Source organism: Gekko japonicus, unplaced genomic scaffold, assembly GCF_001447785.1.
Source record: "Gekko japonicus isolate JY-2015 unplaced genomic scaffold, Gekko_japonicus_V1.1 scaffold182, whole genome shotgun sequence".
NCBI classification, from domain to species: Eukaryota; Metazoa; Chordata; class Lepidosauria; order Squamata; family Gekkonidae; genus Gekko; species Gekko japonicus.
The window spans coordinates 138775-156061 of record NW_015173128.1 but is presented as its reverse complement, the minus strand read 5'-3'; the positions used below and the strand labels follow the sequence as shown (position 1 = coordinate 156061).

General features: G+C 52.1%; 1 protein-coding gene across 2 annotated transcripts; it reads right to left on the bottom strand.

Annotated features, from left to right (window-relative positions):
- Positions 1–2334: 2334 nt before the first annotated feature.
- Positions 2335–17015, bottom strand: TP53I13 (tumor protein p53 inducible protein 13). 2 transcript variants are annotated; one of them, XM_015422043.1, is made up of 9 exons: positions 16916–17015; positions 16124–16198; positions 11836–11871; positions 9753–9808; positions 8273–8351; positions 6965–7093; positions 6632–6829; positions 4163–4742; positions 2335–2575 (listed from the first exon to the last, which is right to left on the bottom strand). In XM_015422043.1, the coding sequence occupies exons 1-9, from the start codon at positions 16982–16984 to the stop codon at positions 2472–2474; spliced, it is 1326 nt and encodes a 441-aa protein (XP_015277529.1). In that variant the 5' UTR covers positions 16985–17015; the 3' UTR covers positions 2335–2471. The 2 variants fall into 2 exon arrangements, with proteins under 2 accessions (XP_015277529.1, XP_015277530.1); XM_015422044.1 differs by lacking the exon at positions 11836–11871.
- Positions 17016–17287: the final 272 nt, after the last annotated feature.

Here is a 17287-nt window from a genome sequence, read left to right as displayed (position 1 = left end):
CACGCGGCCGGGGGGGGGGGTCTGCTTCCGGCATGGGCACGCACCCCGGGTGGCACTCGCGGCACCCTCCCAGAACTCTGAGGGGTATGGGAGATTCCCCCCTGCTAAATGGGGGGCACAGTGCGGGGCATCCTGTGCCCAGCCTAGGGGAGGGGTGGCCGCTGCAGCAGCGTCAGCGTCTGGGCAGCTGTGCTGGAATCTTGTTTGTCCTGTAAATTTGTACCAAATAAAGGATGTGAACATGGAGGAGTCGGATGCTCTTTCTGATGTTTAAACCGCAAAGTTGGCTGCAGGAAGAAGAGGAGGAGATTGGATTTATAGCCTGCTCTTCACTTGGAGTCTCACTGGTTTACAATCTCCTTTCCCTTCCCCTCCCCACAACAGACACCCTGTGAAGTAGGTGGGGCTGAGAGAGCTCTCTTGAGAACTGCCCTTGAGAGAACAGCTCTGAAAGAACTTGTGACTGGCCCAGGGTCACACCAGCAGCTGCAGGCGGAGGAGTGGAGACTCAAACCCGGTTCTCTCCAGATTAGAGTCCGCTGCTCTTAACCACTATACCAAACGGGCAGGAGGAGGAGATTGGATTTATAGCCTGCTCTTCACTTGGAGTCTCACTGGTTTACAATCTCCTTTCCCTTCCCCTCCCCACAACAGACACCCTGTGGTAGGTGGGGCTGAGAGAGCTCTCTCAAGAACTGCCCTTGAGAGAACAGCTCCGAAAGAACTTGTGACTGGCCCAAGGTTACACCAGCAGCTGCAGGCGGAGGAGTGGGTAATCAAACCTGCTTCTCCCAGATTAGAACCCACGCTCCTAACCACTACACTAGACTGGATCTCAAGGCAGGCAGGGGTGTTTCTCTTTAAAGGGGACACATGCACACCAGGGGGGCATGGGATGGGGGGAGCTCCCGGATTTCTTGCCCCCGTCACTTTAGCCTGAAAATCCCCATTTTGCTTTTCTCCCCATGGAAACCGAACCTGCCCCACTCAATGTGGACCCCTGAAACAGCAGTGCAGAAACATACAGCTAGAAGGGGGATCCCTAAGAGTCATCTAGTCCTACCCCCTGCACAATGCAGGTGATTCACAGCTACCCTCCCACTCCCCCAGTGACCCCTGCTCTGTGCCCAGAGGCACCGTTGCAGAGAGGAGGCATCAACATTCCCCAAATCATTTCAATCCTTCACAGCTATGAAGATGTCAGTGGGAGTGGGGGGGGGGGGAAGAGGACAGACCCTTCTGGGAGAAGGGATCAAGGGCCTGTGGGACACAAAACCCAGACCAAAATATGCAAGATGTCACAGTCCCACTGTACACTGCATTGGTCAGGCTGCACCCGGAGCAACGCTCCCTCTAAGCAGTGGAGTCTTGTGAGCAAAAATTCTACTTTGTGAGCTACGGGCATTAAAGTTGTGAGCAAGCGATTTGGCCACTGCATACATTAGTTTGCTCTGGAGCCATCTTTCCTAAGACAAAAATGTGTGAGCTGGAGGCTAAAAAACGGTGAGCTAGCTCACACTAACTCAGCTTAGAGGGAACACTGAGTCCTGGAGTATTGAGTGCAGTTCTGGAGGCCTCACTTCAAAAAGGATGTAGACGGAATGGAGCGGGTGCAAAGGAGAGTGACGAGGATGATTGGGGGCCTGGAGACCAAGCCCTATGAGGAAAGGCTGAGGGACTTGGGAATGTTTAGTCTGGAGAAGAGGCTGGGGAGGGGGACATGATTGCTCTCTTGAAGTATTTGAAGGGCTGTCCCTTAGAGGAGGGCAGGGAGCTGGTCCTGTGGGCAGCAGAGGAGAGGACTTGCAATCATTGGTTGAAATTAAGGGCGGGAAGGTACCGCCTGGATCTTAGGAAGAACTTTTTGACAGAGTTGTGCAACAGTGGAATCAGCTGCCCGGGGCGGTGGTGAGCTCCTCCTCACTGGCAGTCTTGAAGCAGCGGCTGGACAAACACTTGCCAGGGATGCTCTAGGCTGATCCTGCATTGAGCAGGGGGTTAGACTAGATAGCCACTAGGGTCCCTTCCAACTCTGTGATTCCGATTCTGTGATAAGATTTTACCCAAATGTGCACAGCTCGCATCATTTACACAGTGATATTTTAAGACTCATCCCCCCCCCCAACACATCCTTAGGTGTGCTTCTCTACCCTCCCTACAACTGCAGTTTGCTAGCTACGTAGCAACAGATGAGGAATCATGAATCCTATTGGCGAGATTCGAGTCGTACCTCAGAGACCAACAGGATTTTTGGGGGTATGAGAGCTTCGGAGAGCCCAGGTTCTCTTCGTCAGATGGGAGACACGGTGGTAAGAAAGATAAATTTTATTGCGTAGGAAAAACAGAACAGTCCAGGCAAGGAGCCAGCTCCTCACAAGGCCGAGGCGGTGTCGGGGTTGCGCTTGCTGGCACCGTCTCCGCCCCCATGACAGCCATGGTCCCTTGTGCCAAAAGCGTCTCGCCTCCAGGCTCTACTCGGAGCTCTCGCTAGACGTTGTCTGCAGAAGGGCCCTGTGCTGCCGGGGTCTCTTTTTCCGCCGGCTCTGCGTCGACAGGATCCGGCGTTTGATGACCGCTGCAAAGAGGGGGGGGGGATGTTAGCCTCAAAGTTGCAATCCAGAGAGGGGGCTGCAGCTTCTGTCCAATTCACTGTTGGGGGGACTCTAGAGCAGTGTTCCCTCTAAGCTGAGTTAGTGTGAGCTAGCTCACGATTTTTTAGCCTCCGGCTCACACATTTTTGTCTTAGCTCAGGAAGGATGGCTCCCGAACAAACTAATTGATGCAGTAGCCAAATCGCTCGCTCACAACTTTAATGCCAGGAGCCCACAAAGCAGAATTTTTGCTCAGACTCCACAGCTTAGAGGGAGCATTGCTCTAGACTAGAGCCAGTTTCTTTCCCTTCTACTGCGTGCTCAACACTTGCCCCAAAATTTCAAAATCATGACAATAGATTGCAGGCCCACCGAGTTTTCTGTGGTCAAGCGTCTATCAGCAGCTGCTAGTCGTGGTGATTGAGAGAGCCTCCACGTTCAGAGGCAGTAAAGCCCCAAAATACTGGTGCGAGGAGGCACCATCAGAAGGCCTCTATGCCCTACTGTTGACCCTCCAGAGCGTCTAGTCAGTCCCTGTGCGAGACACGATGCTGGGCCAGGTGGACTACTGGTCTGATCCAGGAAGGCTGCTCTTGTGTTCTAGTGCACCAAGAACACCTGCTGCTCTGGCTGCTGGCCACAAGCCCACTTATTCCCCCTTCCAGCAGTGGCACACCTGCAAACAGGGTGGCATCCCCTTTTGCTCCCCCGCCCACCCGCAGTATTCAGGGTAGACCGCCTTTGAACATGAAGGTTCTTTTTGGGCTATCGCAGGTAACTACCGCTGATGGAACTCCTTTGCATATTAGGCGACACACCCTTAATGTAGCCAATCCTCCAAGAGTTTACAGTAGCCCCTGTAAAAGAGCTCTGTAAGCTCTTGGAGGATTGGCTACATTAGGGGTGTGTTGCCTAATGTGCAAAGGCGTTCCTGCTACAAAAAGAGCCCTGAATACGTATCCCTTCTAAATTATTTAATTCATGTATACTCCACCTTCTTCCCCAATGGGGACCCAAAGCTGCCCGTACCATTTTCCTCTCCTACATTTTATCCTCACAACAACCCGGTGAGGTAGGCTAAGATGAGAGTGTGTGACTGGCCTCCAGTTCACCCAATGAGAGTCCATGGTATAAGTGGGGATTCCAACCTGGGTCTCCCAGATACTATTCCAGCACTTTTAAAAATTTGTGTATGTGTGTGCTTGCGAGCCTGGAACTCATGGTGACTTCTGTCGACCCCTAGTGGGGCAAGGACATTTCAGAGAGGTGGCCTGATATTACCTGCCTCAGCATCCCGGCCCTGGTATTCCTTGGAGGTCGCCCTTCCAAGTACTCGCCAGGGTCGGCCCTGCTGAGCTTCTGAGACCTGCCAGGGTGGGGCTTGCCTGGGCTATTCGGGTGATGGCATTCATCCAGCCCTCTTAACCGCTATACCACACTGGCTCTCCTAGTCACACTCTGTTCAACAACACCCAGTGGCAGTGGGTTCCACAGCTTAGTTGCAGACGGAACTGGGCTCCAGCCACGTTTGGTGCTGGTCAGTCCCCGGGGGCCCTCTGGGCTTTACTCACTGGCCACTGTCTCACGCCCGTCTTCGCCACTCATCGTCCAGTAGAGAGACTGGCCGCGGCGACAGTTCCGGTGGAGCCGCGTGTACAAGACAGCCAGCGTCAACGTGACCAGCAAGAAGGTAAGCGCGCTGGCAGCCCAGGCGGCTTCTTCGGTGCGAGGTGTGTGCACGCGTTCCCCCGCCTCCCGCACTTTTGCTGCCTTCAGCTGCTGGCCCGGGGCTTGGGGGTGGTCTCCGTCTGGGCAAGGACAGTCCCGCTTCTGAGCCGCTCCCCCTGCGGCCTGGGCTGTTGTAAGCAAAGGTCTGCCACCCAGCCCGGGGCGGAGTGACTGGGGCACAGCAGGCATCTGAGAGCTTCCCTTGGCCCCTGTCGCCGCAAGGACGCCCTTCCTCTTGGCTGCTAAGTTCGGAGAAGCAGAAGGCAGGATTGCGGCCCCGTCCCGGCCATGATTAGCTCCTGCCGAATTCAGGTCACTGGCCCCATGAGGGTGAGGAGGCCGCTCTGTGCCCTGCCTGTCTGATGGCGGCAGCTCCCGCCGTCTCCGGTTGGCATCCAGATGGCAGAAAAGCTTCTGCAAAACCTACGGGCACAAAGGAGAAACTGCAGAGTTTAGTTTTATTATTAAGGTCTTAAGACCAACATACAATACAAACATAGTACGAAAAAGAAGGAAAAAACAGAGATAATATACAGAATAAGATCTAAATTTAAAAACTTTTAAAATGCGACTCCCGCAATCTAAGAGTCAATGCACGGAACTCAGTGACTGAACGTGTAATCTCTGCATTCTTATTTGATAGAAGCCGGTGAAGTCTTGCTTTGTTCATACTGAAGTGACCAGGTAATCCTATCAACTAATGGGGTAATGATGTTAAGACGAGCCTCTCTGTAGAATGGGCAACTGAAAAACATATGCTCAGGGCTTTTTTTGTAGAAAAAGCCCGGCAGGAACTCATTAGCATAATAGGCCACACCAAACAGCTGAAACGCATTAGCATATTAGGCCACACCCCATATGTTACCAGAAGTGTGGTCATCCAGCCACACCCACCTTTTGCTTCTTATTCTGTTTACCTTGTTTGTTGTCAAAACCCAGGGCTTTTTTTGTAGCAGGAACTCCTTTGCATGTTAGGCCAGACACCCATAATGTAGCCAATCCTAATGAGTTTCTGCTGTTGGGCGTGGCCTGTTATGCTAATGAGCTCCTGCTGGACATGGCCAACTTGGGAGCCAGCCGGAACTCCGTTCCTGTGCATTCCTGCCCAAAAATAGCCCTGCATATGCTCTACTGATTCGACCTCGCATGAAATGGGAGAAACCACAGAAGATGTGAGCTCTGTTGCTACCCCGCCCCTGCGAGAGGGAGGGCTGTCCACGGCCTCCTTCTATTATGAGCAAATACAGAAATTCACTAGGAGGTGCAGACTCCGGTCTAATGATTCGCTGTTGTGAAAATGGAACGATGGGATGGTGTCGGGGGGGGGGGGGGTCAGGGTGCTGTCTCCGCAGTTTAGCCCCCTGGGAGAATTTTTTAAAATTTATTTGAGACATCATCCCACTCTGTCCCTCTTTAGAATCAAGGCGGCCTACCAATGCAGAGGTGCAAAGAGACACAAAGTATCTGTCCATGACCAAAATCAAAGGGAAGCAACAAAACCCATTAACAGTTGAAAAACATCCAGTGTAGACTTACCTGTTGGATTTAAAATATTGTCTGTTTACCAGTTGGACTGCTGAAAACTTACCTGTATAAATATTGGTTTCACCTGTGGGATTTGTGTAAACACTGCATCTGTTGGATTATTGAGAAATTGTAGACTTACCTGTTGGATTGTTGATAACTTACCTGTTGGACTTCTGAAAAAAATTAGGATTTACCAGTTGAATTTTTGCAATACTACTTAAGTGGGTATTCTCAGTTGTATTACTACCAGTTCTACTTGTGTTACTCATTAGTAAATTGTTCTATTTTTTTCCCTTAGCATCTTTTTGCAGTTTTCTTTGGTCTTATCAAATTTTACAAAGGCCAGGTGGCAGCTTCTTGGCATACCAGTATGCATCAGCACATAAGAACTTAAAAAGAGCCCTGCTGGATCAGGCCAATGGTCCACCTGGTCTGCCATCCTGTCTCACACAGTGGCCAACCAGTTCCTCTGGAGGGCCAACAGCAGAGCATAGAGGCCAAGGCCTTCATAAGAACATAAGAAGAGCCCTGCTGGGTCAGACCAGTGAGGGTCCATCTAGTCCAGCATCCTGTATCACACAGTTGCCAACCAGTTCCTCTGGAGGGCCAACAACAGGGCATAGAGGCCGAGGCCTTCCCCTGATGTTGCCTCCTGGCTCTGGGATTCAGAGGTTTTGTGCCTCTGAATGTGGAGGTTCTCCTCAGTCACCATGGCTGGTAGCCATTGATAGATTTATCCTCTATACTGCAAAGCTGGCTGGCAGATCCCCTCCGAGCCGCCTCACCTGCATTCGATCTGCTGGGCATACAGCTCTGCCCACGGCACGTGCCGCCGGGCGCTTCATCAGATGGCGATACCTCCTGCCCGCCCAGGGCTTCCTTCTGCTCTCTTGGGCGGCATGCTTCTTCAGCCAAGCCACAGCATGGGCCAGCTCCACTTTTGCCATCTGCAGGGTGGCACCCCATGCCACCAGTGCCAGGGGCTAGGGAATGAGATGTGGTCAAGATACTGGGCACTGCTGCCTCCTCGCCCCACCCCTGCCAGGCAGGTGAACGGCGAACGCCACATGTGCCCGCGTGGAAGCGGGTGGGAAGAGCCCTGGCTCTTCGTTACTCACCCATTCCTGGGTCAGGCCACCGTGCGGGGTGAGGATGTAATCCGGCAGGCAGGCTCGGGCAAGGAGGGTCAGCTGGCCACGGAGGGAGGGGTGAGCACAGGGGTGGTAGAGGAAGGCAACCCCTCCCTGCTGCACAGAGAGAAGCAAAATCACGTTTCTATGTTGTGCTTTCTCCACGAATGCCGTAATCTACACCCGGGGGGGGGGGCCTGGAAACCCTTGTGTCCGTGGTGGGTGCAACCAGGGGGGGGGGAAGCTCTTTGCTGAATGCTCAAATCAGCATAAGAACATAAGAGACGCCAATGTTGGATCAGGCCAAAGGCCCATCCAGTCCAACACCCTGTCACACAGTGGCCAAAAATACCAGGTGCCATCAGGAGGTCCACCAGTGGGGCCAGGACACTAGGAGCCCTCCCACTGTTGACCCCCCCCCAAGCACCAAGAATCACTTGCCCCAGAGCCCCTATCTATACCTTGTGGCTAATAGCCATTGATGGACCTCTGCTCCATATGCTTATCTAACTCCCTCTTGAAGCCGTCCATGCTTGTAGCCGCCGCCACCTCCTGTGGCAGTGAATTCCAAGTGTTAATCACTCTTTGGGTGAAGAAGGACTTCCTTTTATCCGTTCTAACCCGACCACTCAGCAATTTCATGGAGTGCCCACGAGTTCTTGCATTGTGAGAAAGGGAGAAAAGTACCTCTTTCTCTACCTGCTCTTTCCCATGCATAATCTTGTAAATCTTGATCATGTCACCCTTCAGCTGTACCACACTGGCTCTCCTAGTCACACTCTGTTCAACAACACCCAGTGGCAGTGGGTTCCACAGCTTAGTTGCAGACGGAACTGGGCTCCAGCCACGTTTGGTGCTGGTCAGTCCCCGAGGGGACTCACGCTAAAGAGCCCCAAGCGCTTTAAGCGTTCTTCGTAGGGAAGAATGCAGCATTCGAATACTGATTCTAGCAGCAGGGTGGAGCAAGCTTGGAGCCACCAAAAAAGCACTCAGATGGAGCGGAAAAGCACTCCTGCAGAGCCTGGGCCAACCCAGTCCGGGAGGCCGCCACTGTGGAAGTCCAGGGTCGCCATGCAGAGGTAGGCGACGGCAAACCACCTCTGTTCCGTCTCTTGCCTAGGAAACCCTGTGGGGTCATCGTAAGTCGGCTCGGCTTGACGGGCACTTTCCACCACCACCTGGTGACAAGTTCCGGGCAGCTTCTGGAACTCGGACACACTTGGCCGTAACAGAGATTTATGGGGGGGGGGGGGGGTGTCAGAACTCCCGCTGCCTGCCCTGCCTCTTCTCTCTTACCTTCAGGTTGTGCAGCCAGCGCTGAGGGGGACAATACCGGTACTCTCCTGGTGCTGCCCCAAATGGCCTGTGTGGCCCACTGTGAGGAAGTAAGAAGAGAAGAGATTGGATTTATACCCTGCCCTTCACTACCCAAGGGAGTCTCAGAGCGGATCACAAACTCCTTTCCCTTCCTCTCCCGACAACAGACACCCTGTGAGGTAAAAGCAGAAGAAGAGGAGATTGGATTTATTCCCTGCCCTTCACTACCCAAGGGAGTCTCAGAGCGGATCACAAACTCCTTTCCCTTCCTCTCCCGACAACAGACACCCTGTGAGGTAAAAGCAGAAGAAGAGGAGATTGGATTTATTCCCTGCCCTTCACTACCCAAGGGAGTCTCAGAGCGGATCACAAACTCCTTTCCCTTCCTCTCCCGACAACAGACACCCTGTGAGGTAAAAGCAGAAGAAGAGGAGATTGGATTTATTCCCTGCCCTTCACTACCCAAGGGAGTCTCAGAGCGGATCACAAACTCCTTTCCCTTCCTCTCCCGACAACAGACACCCTGTGAGGTAAAAGCAGAAGAAGAGGAGATTGGATTTATTCCCTGCCCTTCACTACCCAAGGGAGTCTCAGAGCGGATCACAAACTCCTTTCCCTTCCTCTCCCGACAACAGACACCCTGTGAGCAGTGTGCCCTCTAAGCTGAGTTAGTGTGAGCTAGCTCACAGTTTTTTAGCCTCTGGCTCACAGATTTTTTTCTCAGCTCAGGAAGGATGGCTCCAGAGCACCCTGATTTAATGCAGCAGCCAAACTGCTCGCTCAGAAGTTTAATGCCAGTAGCTCACAAAGTAGAATTTTTGCTCACAAGTCTCCACAGCTTAGAGGGAACATTGTCTGTGAGGGAGGTGGGGCTGAGAGAGAAGAAGAGATTGGATTTATACCCCATGGCCCCTCACTACCCAAAGGAGTCTCAGAGCAGCTTACAATCTCCTTTCCCTCCCCCTCCCCACAACAGACACCCTGTGAGGCAGGTGGGGCTGAGAGAGCTCTGACCGAGAACTGCCCTTGAGAGAACAGCTCTGAGAAAACGGTGGCTTGCCCAAGGTCACACCAGCAGCTGCATGTGGAGGAGTGGGGAATCAAACCCGGTTCTCCCAGATTAGAGTCCACGCACACGCCTAACCACGACACCCAAGACAGCTCTGTGGGGTTCTGCAGCAAGGTGGCCACAACTCTCCCCTCTCTCCCTCCCCAAAAGGTGTCCCCCTCCCCAAAGGGCCAAGGATGTAGGCCTGGCTGGCTCAATGTCCCTTGAACTGGGCCACCTTGAGGAGGGCAGAAGAGAGATGCTCCCAGGGAGCGTTCTGTGCACATGAGAAATTCGTTGGCTCCTCTGGCCCTGCCAGCCGCTCACTGAGCTGCAGAATAAACACCTTAGCCGGTGATGGTATCTTTGGGGGCCCGACTGCGTAAGGGGGGGGCTCCACCCCACACGTACCTGTGAGGAATGCTCAGACTGTAGACTATTTTGGTGTCCGCCACAATCTTGCTCTCCTGCCACAGCGAGAGAAGAAAGCCGTTAGTAAGGTATCTCGCTTTGTTGGTATCTCGCCATCAATACAAGCAATTCCACAGCGGTTTCACCAGTTTGGTGTAGTGGTTAAGAGCGCGGACTCTAATCTGGGAGAACCGGGTTTGATTCCCCACTCCTCCACTTGCACCTGGCTGGATGACCTTGGGCAAGCCGTAGTTCTGGCACAGCTGTTCTTGAAAAAGAGCCGTTTCTGTCAAGAGCTCTAAAGCGCTGCACTAGTTGCCAATAGCGTACCGGGTTTGCTTCAAAGTGCTGGTCATTACCTTTAAAGCCCTATATGGTCAGGGATCAGCCTACCTAAGGGACTGCCTTACCCTACATGTTCCCCCAAGGGCACTGCGGTCGGGGACCCAACATCTGTTGGATGTTCCAGGTCCCCGGTCCATTAGATTAACCATGAGCAGGAACAGGGTGTTTTCGGTGGCGGCTCCTATCTGGTGGAATGAGCTCCCAGAGGAGATCAGGGCTCTGCGGGACCTAGCACAGTTCCGCAGGGCCTGAAAGACGGAGCTCTTCCGCCAGGCTTTTGAATAGGAGCCGCCACCACCACCACTAATGCACCACCAATGCATGAGTTTACCATCCACGCCCTATATATGGACATCATGATGTGGGGCATGTATCGTCAATGCCCCACAACCGCTGCATCATGGGCGAGAACAGGACGTCTAGGGGGCGGCCATCCTTTTTTAGAAATTGTAAATTGGAATTTAACTGAGAGGAGCACTAATATTGTTTTAATGCTGATGTATTTTAAAAATGCTGATGTATTTTAAAAATTTTGTACTGTTTTCTATTTTATTTGGCGATATGCCCTGTTAGCTGCCCTGAGCCTCCGGGGAGGGCGGGATAAAAATGTAAATAATAAATATAAATAAATATATGAGGAAAACTGTGATATCAACAAGGCTAATGTTTCATCGTTTTGGTTGGGCTACAGTTATTAGACAGAAGTTTTATGTATAAATGTTCGAAGAGGAAGAAGAGATTGGATTTCTACCCCATGGCCCTTCACTACCCAAGGGAGTCTCAGAGCAGCTCACAAACTCCTTTCCCTCCCCCTCCCCACAACAGACACCCTGTGAGGTGGGTGGGGCTGAGAGAGCTCTAACAGAAACTGCTCTTTTTCAAGGACAGCTCTTATCAGAACTACGGCTTGCCCAAGGTCATCCAGCCAGGTGCAAGTGGAGGAGTGGGGAATCAAACCCGGTTCTCCCAGATTAGAGTCCGTGTTATGGATGTTATTTGACTTTGTATATGGTGGTTCTTATGCGTGTTAAAATAATTCTTTTTTAAAGGCTGTACCTCTTTGATGCTTCTCAATTTGTGTGGCTGTCTGGACTAGCAGTGGCCTCCCAAGACATTTCAGGTGCCTCCACTGAGTGCTCAACTTTTTTTTGTGAAAGTTGATTCACCTCACAACACACACTCAAGCAGTGTTCTCACAGTCACTCCCCACTGCTGCCGCTTGCAATGAGGGCAGAACCCCTGGGAAGATGCATATTTGCCCTTTGCTCCATTGAAGCTAGTGACAGGACACATTCAGATGATTTTGGAGGTCGTTAATGTACGTGTTCCAGAGGTCATCATTCATTCATAGGGTCTCCATAAATCAGAAGCGACTCCATGGCATTCAACACCCACACAGATTTAGATGCTTGCTGATTTGCACGGGCTACAATTGCCCTTGTAACCAATGCTCCCTCTAAGCTGTGGAGTCTTGTGAGCGAAAATTCTACTTGGTGAGCTACTGGCCTTAAAGCTGTGAGTGAGCGATTGGGCTACTGCATAAATTAGTTTGCTCTGGAGCCCTCCTTCCTGAGCGGAGACAAAAACATGTGAGCTGGAGGCTAAAAAACTGTGAGCTAGCTCACACTAACTCAGCTTAGAGGGAACATTGCTTTTAACCCCCTCCCCCAGTGGCTGGCTGGGGAGGGGAGCGCTGTCCTCAAAACATAGTTAAGCACCTCCCTTTTCTATGTCTCACCTCTGCCTGGTAGGTCTTGGACAGCGTCCGGCACCCCTGTAGACAGTCCGAAAGAAAGCGGAGTTAGGATCCATCGTTCCCTGTCCACTAGCGATAACCACTTCCTTCACAGAACAAAGTTTAAGTCCAGTGGCACTTTTAAGCATGTACCTTGAATAGAACTTAAAGGTGCCACTGGACTCAAGTTTCGTTCTGCTGCTTCAAACCAACATGGCTGCCCACTTGAACGTATCTGAAGAAGTGTGCATGCACACAAAAGCTCATGCCCACAATTAAACTTGGTTGGTCTTGAAGGCGCCACTGGACTCCAGCTTTGTTCTGGTGCTTCGGACCAACGCGGCTATCAACCAGAACCCACTTCTTTCGTTATAACTCAGCACATTTAAATACATTTGCAAATTACCTTAACCTTAGTGTAGGATTCTTTTTGAGCTGCCAAGTGTAATAACACTTTAGATTGTTATTACAAGAGAGGTGCTAGTGCAGAATCGAGAGAGTGGAGGACAATTTAGAACACGGGCGGCAAACATGTGGCCCGGGGGCCAGATCAGGCCCTCGGAGGGCTTCTATCAGGCCCGCAGTGGAACTGGCTGTCTTCTGCTTTTTCTTCCAGTTCTGCTGCTGCTGCGTCATGGTAAGTTTGCAGCTTACAGATGCACACCTGAACAGCACACGCAAGATTGCAACAGCACAGACACTGTTAAATAAACAAAATATTGCAAGAGTGCCAATGTTTTAAGCATGTTTTTATTTTAAGTAAAAAAAATCTTTAATTGGGTTTGTGTCCTTTATAAAGTTTATATCTCTGCTACCTGGCATTACATTTTATGATACGCATGGCCCGGCCCAACAAGGTCTCATTTATGTCAGATCTGGCCCTCATAACAAATGAGTTTGACACTCCTGATTTAGAAGCTTCCTGCTTTGGGGCTCTATATGCATCCCAGAGTCCCGAGCAGGCAAATCTCTTCATCTCCCTTCTTACTTCTAACCAATTCTCAGCTGCTCTCAATATTTTGTTCTTTAAGCCAGTTCCCCCCCCCCTTCTTTTAGACGACTTCATATTTTTCTGCATGACTGGTGAGTCCCTGTTGTGTGTGAGATGGGAGCAGGGCTTAATTCCACTGCTTTTGTGATCGCAATGGGGTGACTATTAACAAAAATTAAACGCAGTCACCTGCTGTTGGAAAAGCCAACCTTAATATCTATTAATTCTTTTATAACCCCACCTTTCTCCCCAATGGGCACCCAAAGCTGCTCACATAGTTCTCCTCTCCTCCATTTATCCTCACCACAACCCTGTGAGGTAGGTCAGGCTGAGGGACTGCCTGGCCCAAAGTCACCCAGCAAGCTCCCACGGTACAGGTGGGGATTCAAAGCTGGGTCTTCCGGATTCTAGTCCGGGGCTCTTAACCATGACACCACACTGGCTCTCCATACCCAAGAAGCCTTGAAACAGACAAACTGGCCCCCGCACATTTCGCGTGGGTGACCTGTGCGGCCCTTTCTGCCCTGCCAGTACTCATGGGCTCGCAGCTGTCCCTCCGCCGACATTTCTACATGCACTTGCAAACTGCCTTGCCTATATATGGTAAACATAAGCATGTGCAAGGGATGCATACTTTTGCCCTCCTGAGCTTCAATTGGCCTTTTGTGTATACAGAGGATTGCAGCCACCTAAGGGGTCTCAGGCACAAAGTAGTTCTCAAAAAGAGGAAAGGGCTGTAAGAAGTATTCCCTCTAAGCTGAGTTAGTGTGAGCCAGCTCACAGTTTTTGAGCCTCTGGCTCACACATTTTTGTCTTGGCTCAGGAAGGACGGCTCCAGAGCAAACTATCCAGCAGCCAAATCTCTTGCTCACAACTTTAATGCCAGTAGCTCACAAAGTAGAATTTTTGCTCACAAGACCCCACAGCTTAGAGGGAACATTGGCTGTAAGCCTCTCAAAGCAAGCTTGATCCTGCCAGGAGGTGTTTCAGCTACCAGGCAAGCCATCCATGAAGACAGTTTCAGAACAGTAGGATCCGAGTCCCATAGTAGCACCTTAGTGACCAACAGCAAGACTTTCAGGGTATGAGCTTATACCCTGAATATTTAGGAGGAGAAAGAGTTTTAAAATTGTATATAAATGCGTTGCAATGCATATAACTGTATTATAACCCAGAAGCTGAATGAGAACAAGTTTTGAATATAAAGGTATAAGGGAGTGAATTCTGAACAAAAATGTCTTTTATTTTTATTGTGAGATATAGATTCTCCTTTAAACTTTGCTATATTAAAAGCAACAGCTAGTATGTGGAAGTGACGTAAAATGTAACACAGAAGGTGTAGTGATGATAAAATTAATATAGCTGCAAAACAGATCAGTAATGAAATTTGAAATTTAAAACGTTTGAAGGAAGGACTTGTATTCCACAGAAAATGTCTTAAAACTACAACGAAGAGGATGTTGGGGAGAAATATTTTCTGTTCTATATATCCCATAATGTATAATAACTTTTGAAATCTATAATTTGTTATATAACCCTTCTTTTCTTCTGGTATCCCTTTTATATCACTGTCTTGTTTTCTAAAATGAAAAAGCATATTAAATCGTGTCGGTCCCGAAGGTGCTACTTGGACTCGAATCTAACAAGGCAAGCCAGAAAATTGAACCATGCAAATGGCCGTGGAGAGGGGGGGGGGGGGGGGGGGGGGTGCATGTGTGTCATCACCCAAGGCAAGCTCTGTCCACGGTGCATAGACTTGATGCCCCCCTTTACGTGTACCCGCAGTCTCCAAAGCATGGGAAGAGGCTGTTTTGAGAAAGTCTGAGGAGCATCGGGAACTGCCACCTGGGCAGTTTCTGACTGGCTCAGAGCAAGGAGGGAGGAGTCTGTGGCTTTCCGGGGAACCAATGAGGCACCCCCGCCTCTGCTCTGGAGTCTTAAAGGAGAAAGAGCCACAATTGTAAAGTGGAATCACAGTATAGGGTGGGAAGGATGGCTTAGGCACTAAAAAAAGGGGGTCACATGGATGGGGGGGGGGGGGGGGGGGGAGACCAGCACAGCCAAACTGATAAAGTGTGTTGGTTCTAGTTAATGAGAGAGGTCGTAAATGTTCACTGGAATTAACAAAAACTCTCCAAGCTCGTATTGGGGGTGGCCCATCCGCAGCAAGGATGCTTTTGGGATCAGGCGCCCAAGCAATCCTAGGCCAAAGTAAGGCTACTGGGAAGAGGTAGGCAGGCAGAGTAGACGGACTGGGACTGCAAACCGGTATTAGTCTGTTCCAGCAAAATAAAACTGTTGTCCAATGGCACCTTCAAGACTAACAAGATTTATTCCAATATGAGCTCTCGAGTCACACAGCTCGCTTGTGCAGCCTCGGGCAGGGGTCTCCAGCCTTCCTCGGCCTGCGGGCACCTCTGCAATCCTGACATGGCATGATGGCTGGCGCAGTCACGCAGTGAAGACCCTTGTGCTGCGGCAGCTGCAGCCAAAGCAATCTTTCTAAACATCTGCACAGCCAATCAAAGCCCCACCCAGCCCCATCTCCTTTCTAAAAACGGCTGGCAGGCCCCAGGAAAGGTGTTTGGTGTGGGCCACAGTGCCCACAGGCACTAGGTTGGGGACCCCTGGCCTAAGCGTCCGGGGCAGGGGGGGGGGGGGGGGGGGGGGGGGAAGCTGCCACTTTCTCTGCAAAAGTACAGAGTGAGTGCAAGATCCAGCTTCCCTTGAGAATCTGGAGGTTCCCTTTAGCCCAGGGGTGTCAAACATAAGGCCTGGGGGCCGGAACCAGGGCTCTTGTGCGGCCCGTGAGCAACTAATGCACTGGAGGAAACAGGAGCCTGCTCCGAGGGAAGCGGGCAGAGCCACTCTACTTATGGCTTCAGCTTGGCAGCAGTCAGGCAGCATGGGAGTGTCCTTTGCCCACATCCCTCCCAGCCCATGGGGCCTTGCAGTGAGGATACAACAAGTTGGAGCTTACCAGCTTCTCTCCTTTATACGGTTTATATCTCCGGTACCTGGCATTACGTTTAATGGCACACATGCCCCGGCCCGCCCAAGTGACGTTAATGTCAGATCCGGCCCTCATCACAAATGAGTTCGACACCCCTGCTTTAGCCTATATTAGCAGACTGGTCAAACAAGTTATCAAAACCCCCCCACACACACAAGAGCATGCACCTCCTCTCTGTGTGCATGTGCCAGAATTCAGTGTGTTGTGATGCAGACTTTGAATCTCTTGGACAGACTTTTTTTAAGCAGGGGAAACATCACTCCGGACACCTCCCCTAGGAGCTCTACCTGCTGGGGGACGGGCCAGAGCTTGCCAAGGCAGCGGTAGTGCTCTTCAGGGGCCAGATCTTGCTGGAAGTTGGACTAGGAGGAAGGAAACAGAAGGTAAATGGGGCAAATGGGACATGCACACCCTTCTCCAAGAGGTCACCCAAATTCCCGGCGGAGAGGCCCGCAGGGTGCTCAGGTGGTTGTATTGTTTTATTTTACAGAATTTATATCCCGCCTTTCTGCCCCCATAAGGGCCACCAAGGCAGCTAGCAAATTCAAGCAGACATCCTGAAATCACAGTTGTCGTCAACGTTGTGCTTCGTGGTTAGGGCACAATTCAGCCCGCAGACTGACAGGCCTGCAGAATTCACACGGAAAAGCCTAACCCGGCCGAGCTCGCCTCGCCCCCTCCTTGCCGGGTCGCGGGGTTTGCAACGGGCCACCGCAGCGCGAGATCTCTGCCCGCCCGCGGAGGAGTCCCGCACGGCTCCAAGCGGCGCCAGGCCAGGGAGAGCGCCGCGCTCGGAGCCGCCTCCGCGAGACTCGCCGCTGGGCGCACGGCGGGGAGCGGATTCCGGAGGAGAAGCGGGCGCCCTTTCCCGGCGCGGCCTCGGAATGTGGCCGCGGCGGGGCTCCTCCCCGGCTAGGTAAGAGGGCCTCGGCTGGCCCCTTCCAGTCGCCAGAGTGCCGCGGGCCCCAGTTTGGGCGCTGCCTGGCGCGCAACCGGGGCCTCGCCCACCGCGCCCGCTCTCCCGGCACACGCCGAGCGCAGCGCCTCGGCCCGCCAGCAGCGGGACTCGCTCGCCTCACCTCCCCGGCCGCTCCGCGCCCGGCCAGACTGAGCAGGAGGAGCAGGAGCGGCGGCGGCGGCTCCCCCATCCGGCCCGGCCTCTCCGGTGCGCCGCGCCGCGCTAGAGGGGGGGGGAGAAAAGAAAGCTTGAGGGAGGTGCCCAGGAAAAGGAACTAGCAAGATATGAGGGGAGGGACCTTTTGGGAGGGGGAGAGGAAATACAAGGCGCGGGATACAAGAAAGGGAGGGGGAGAGGAGCCCTAAGAGTGGGGCAGGAAGCTACTCAGATCTGGGTTCGGCCAGCCAAAGGGTTAATGGAACCCACAAACCAGAGCCAGTCTGGTGTAGTGGTTGTGCGCCGACTCTAATCTGGGAGAACCGGGTTTGATCCC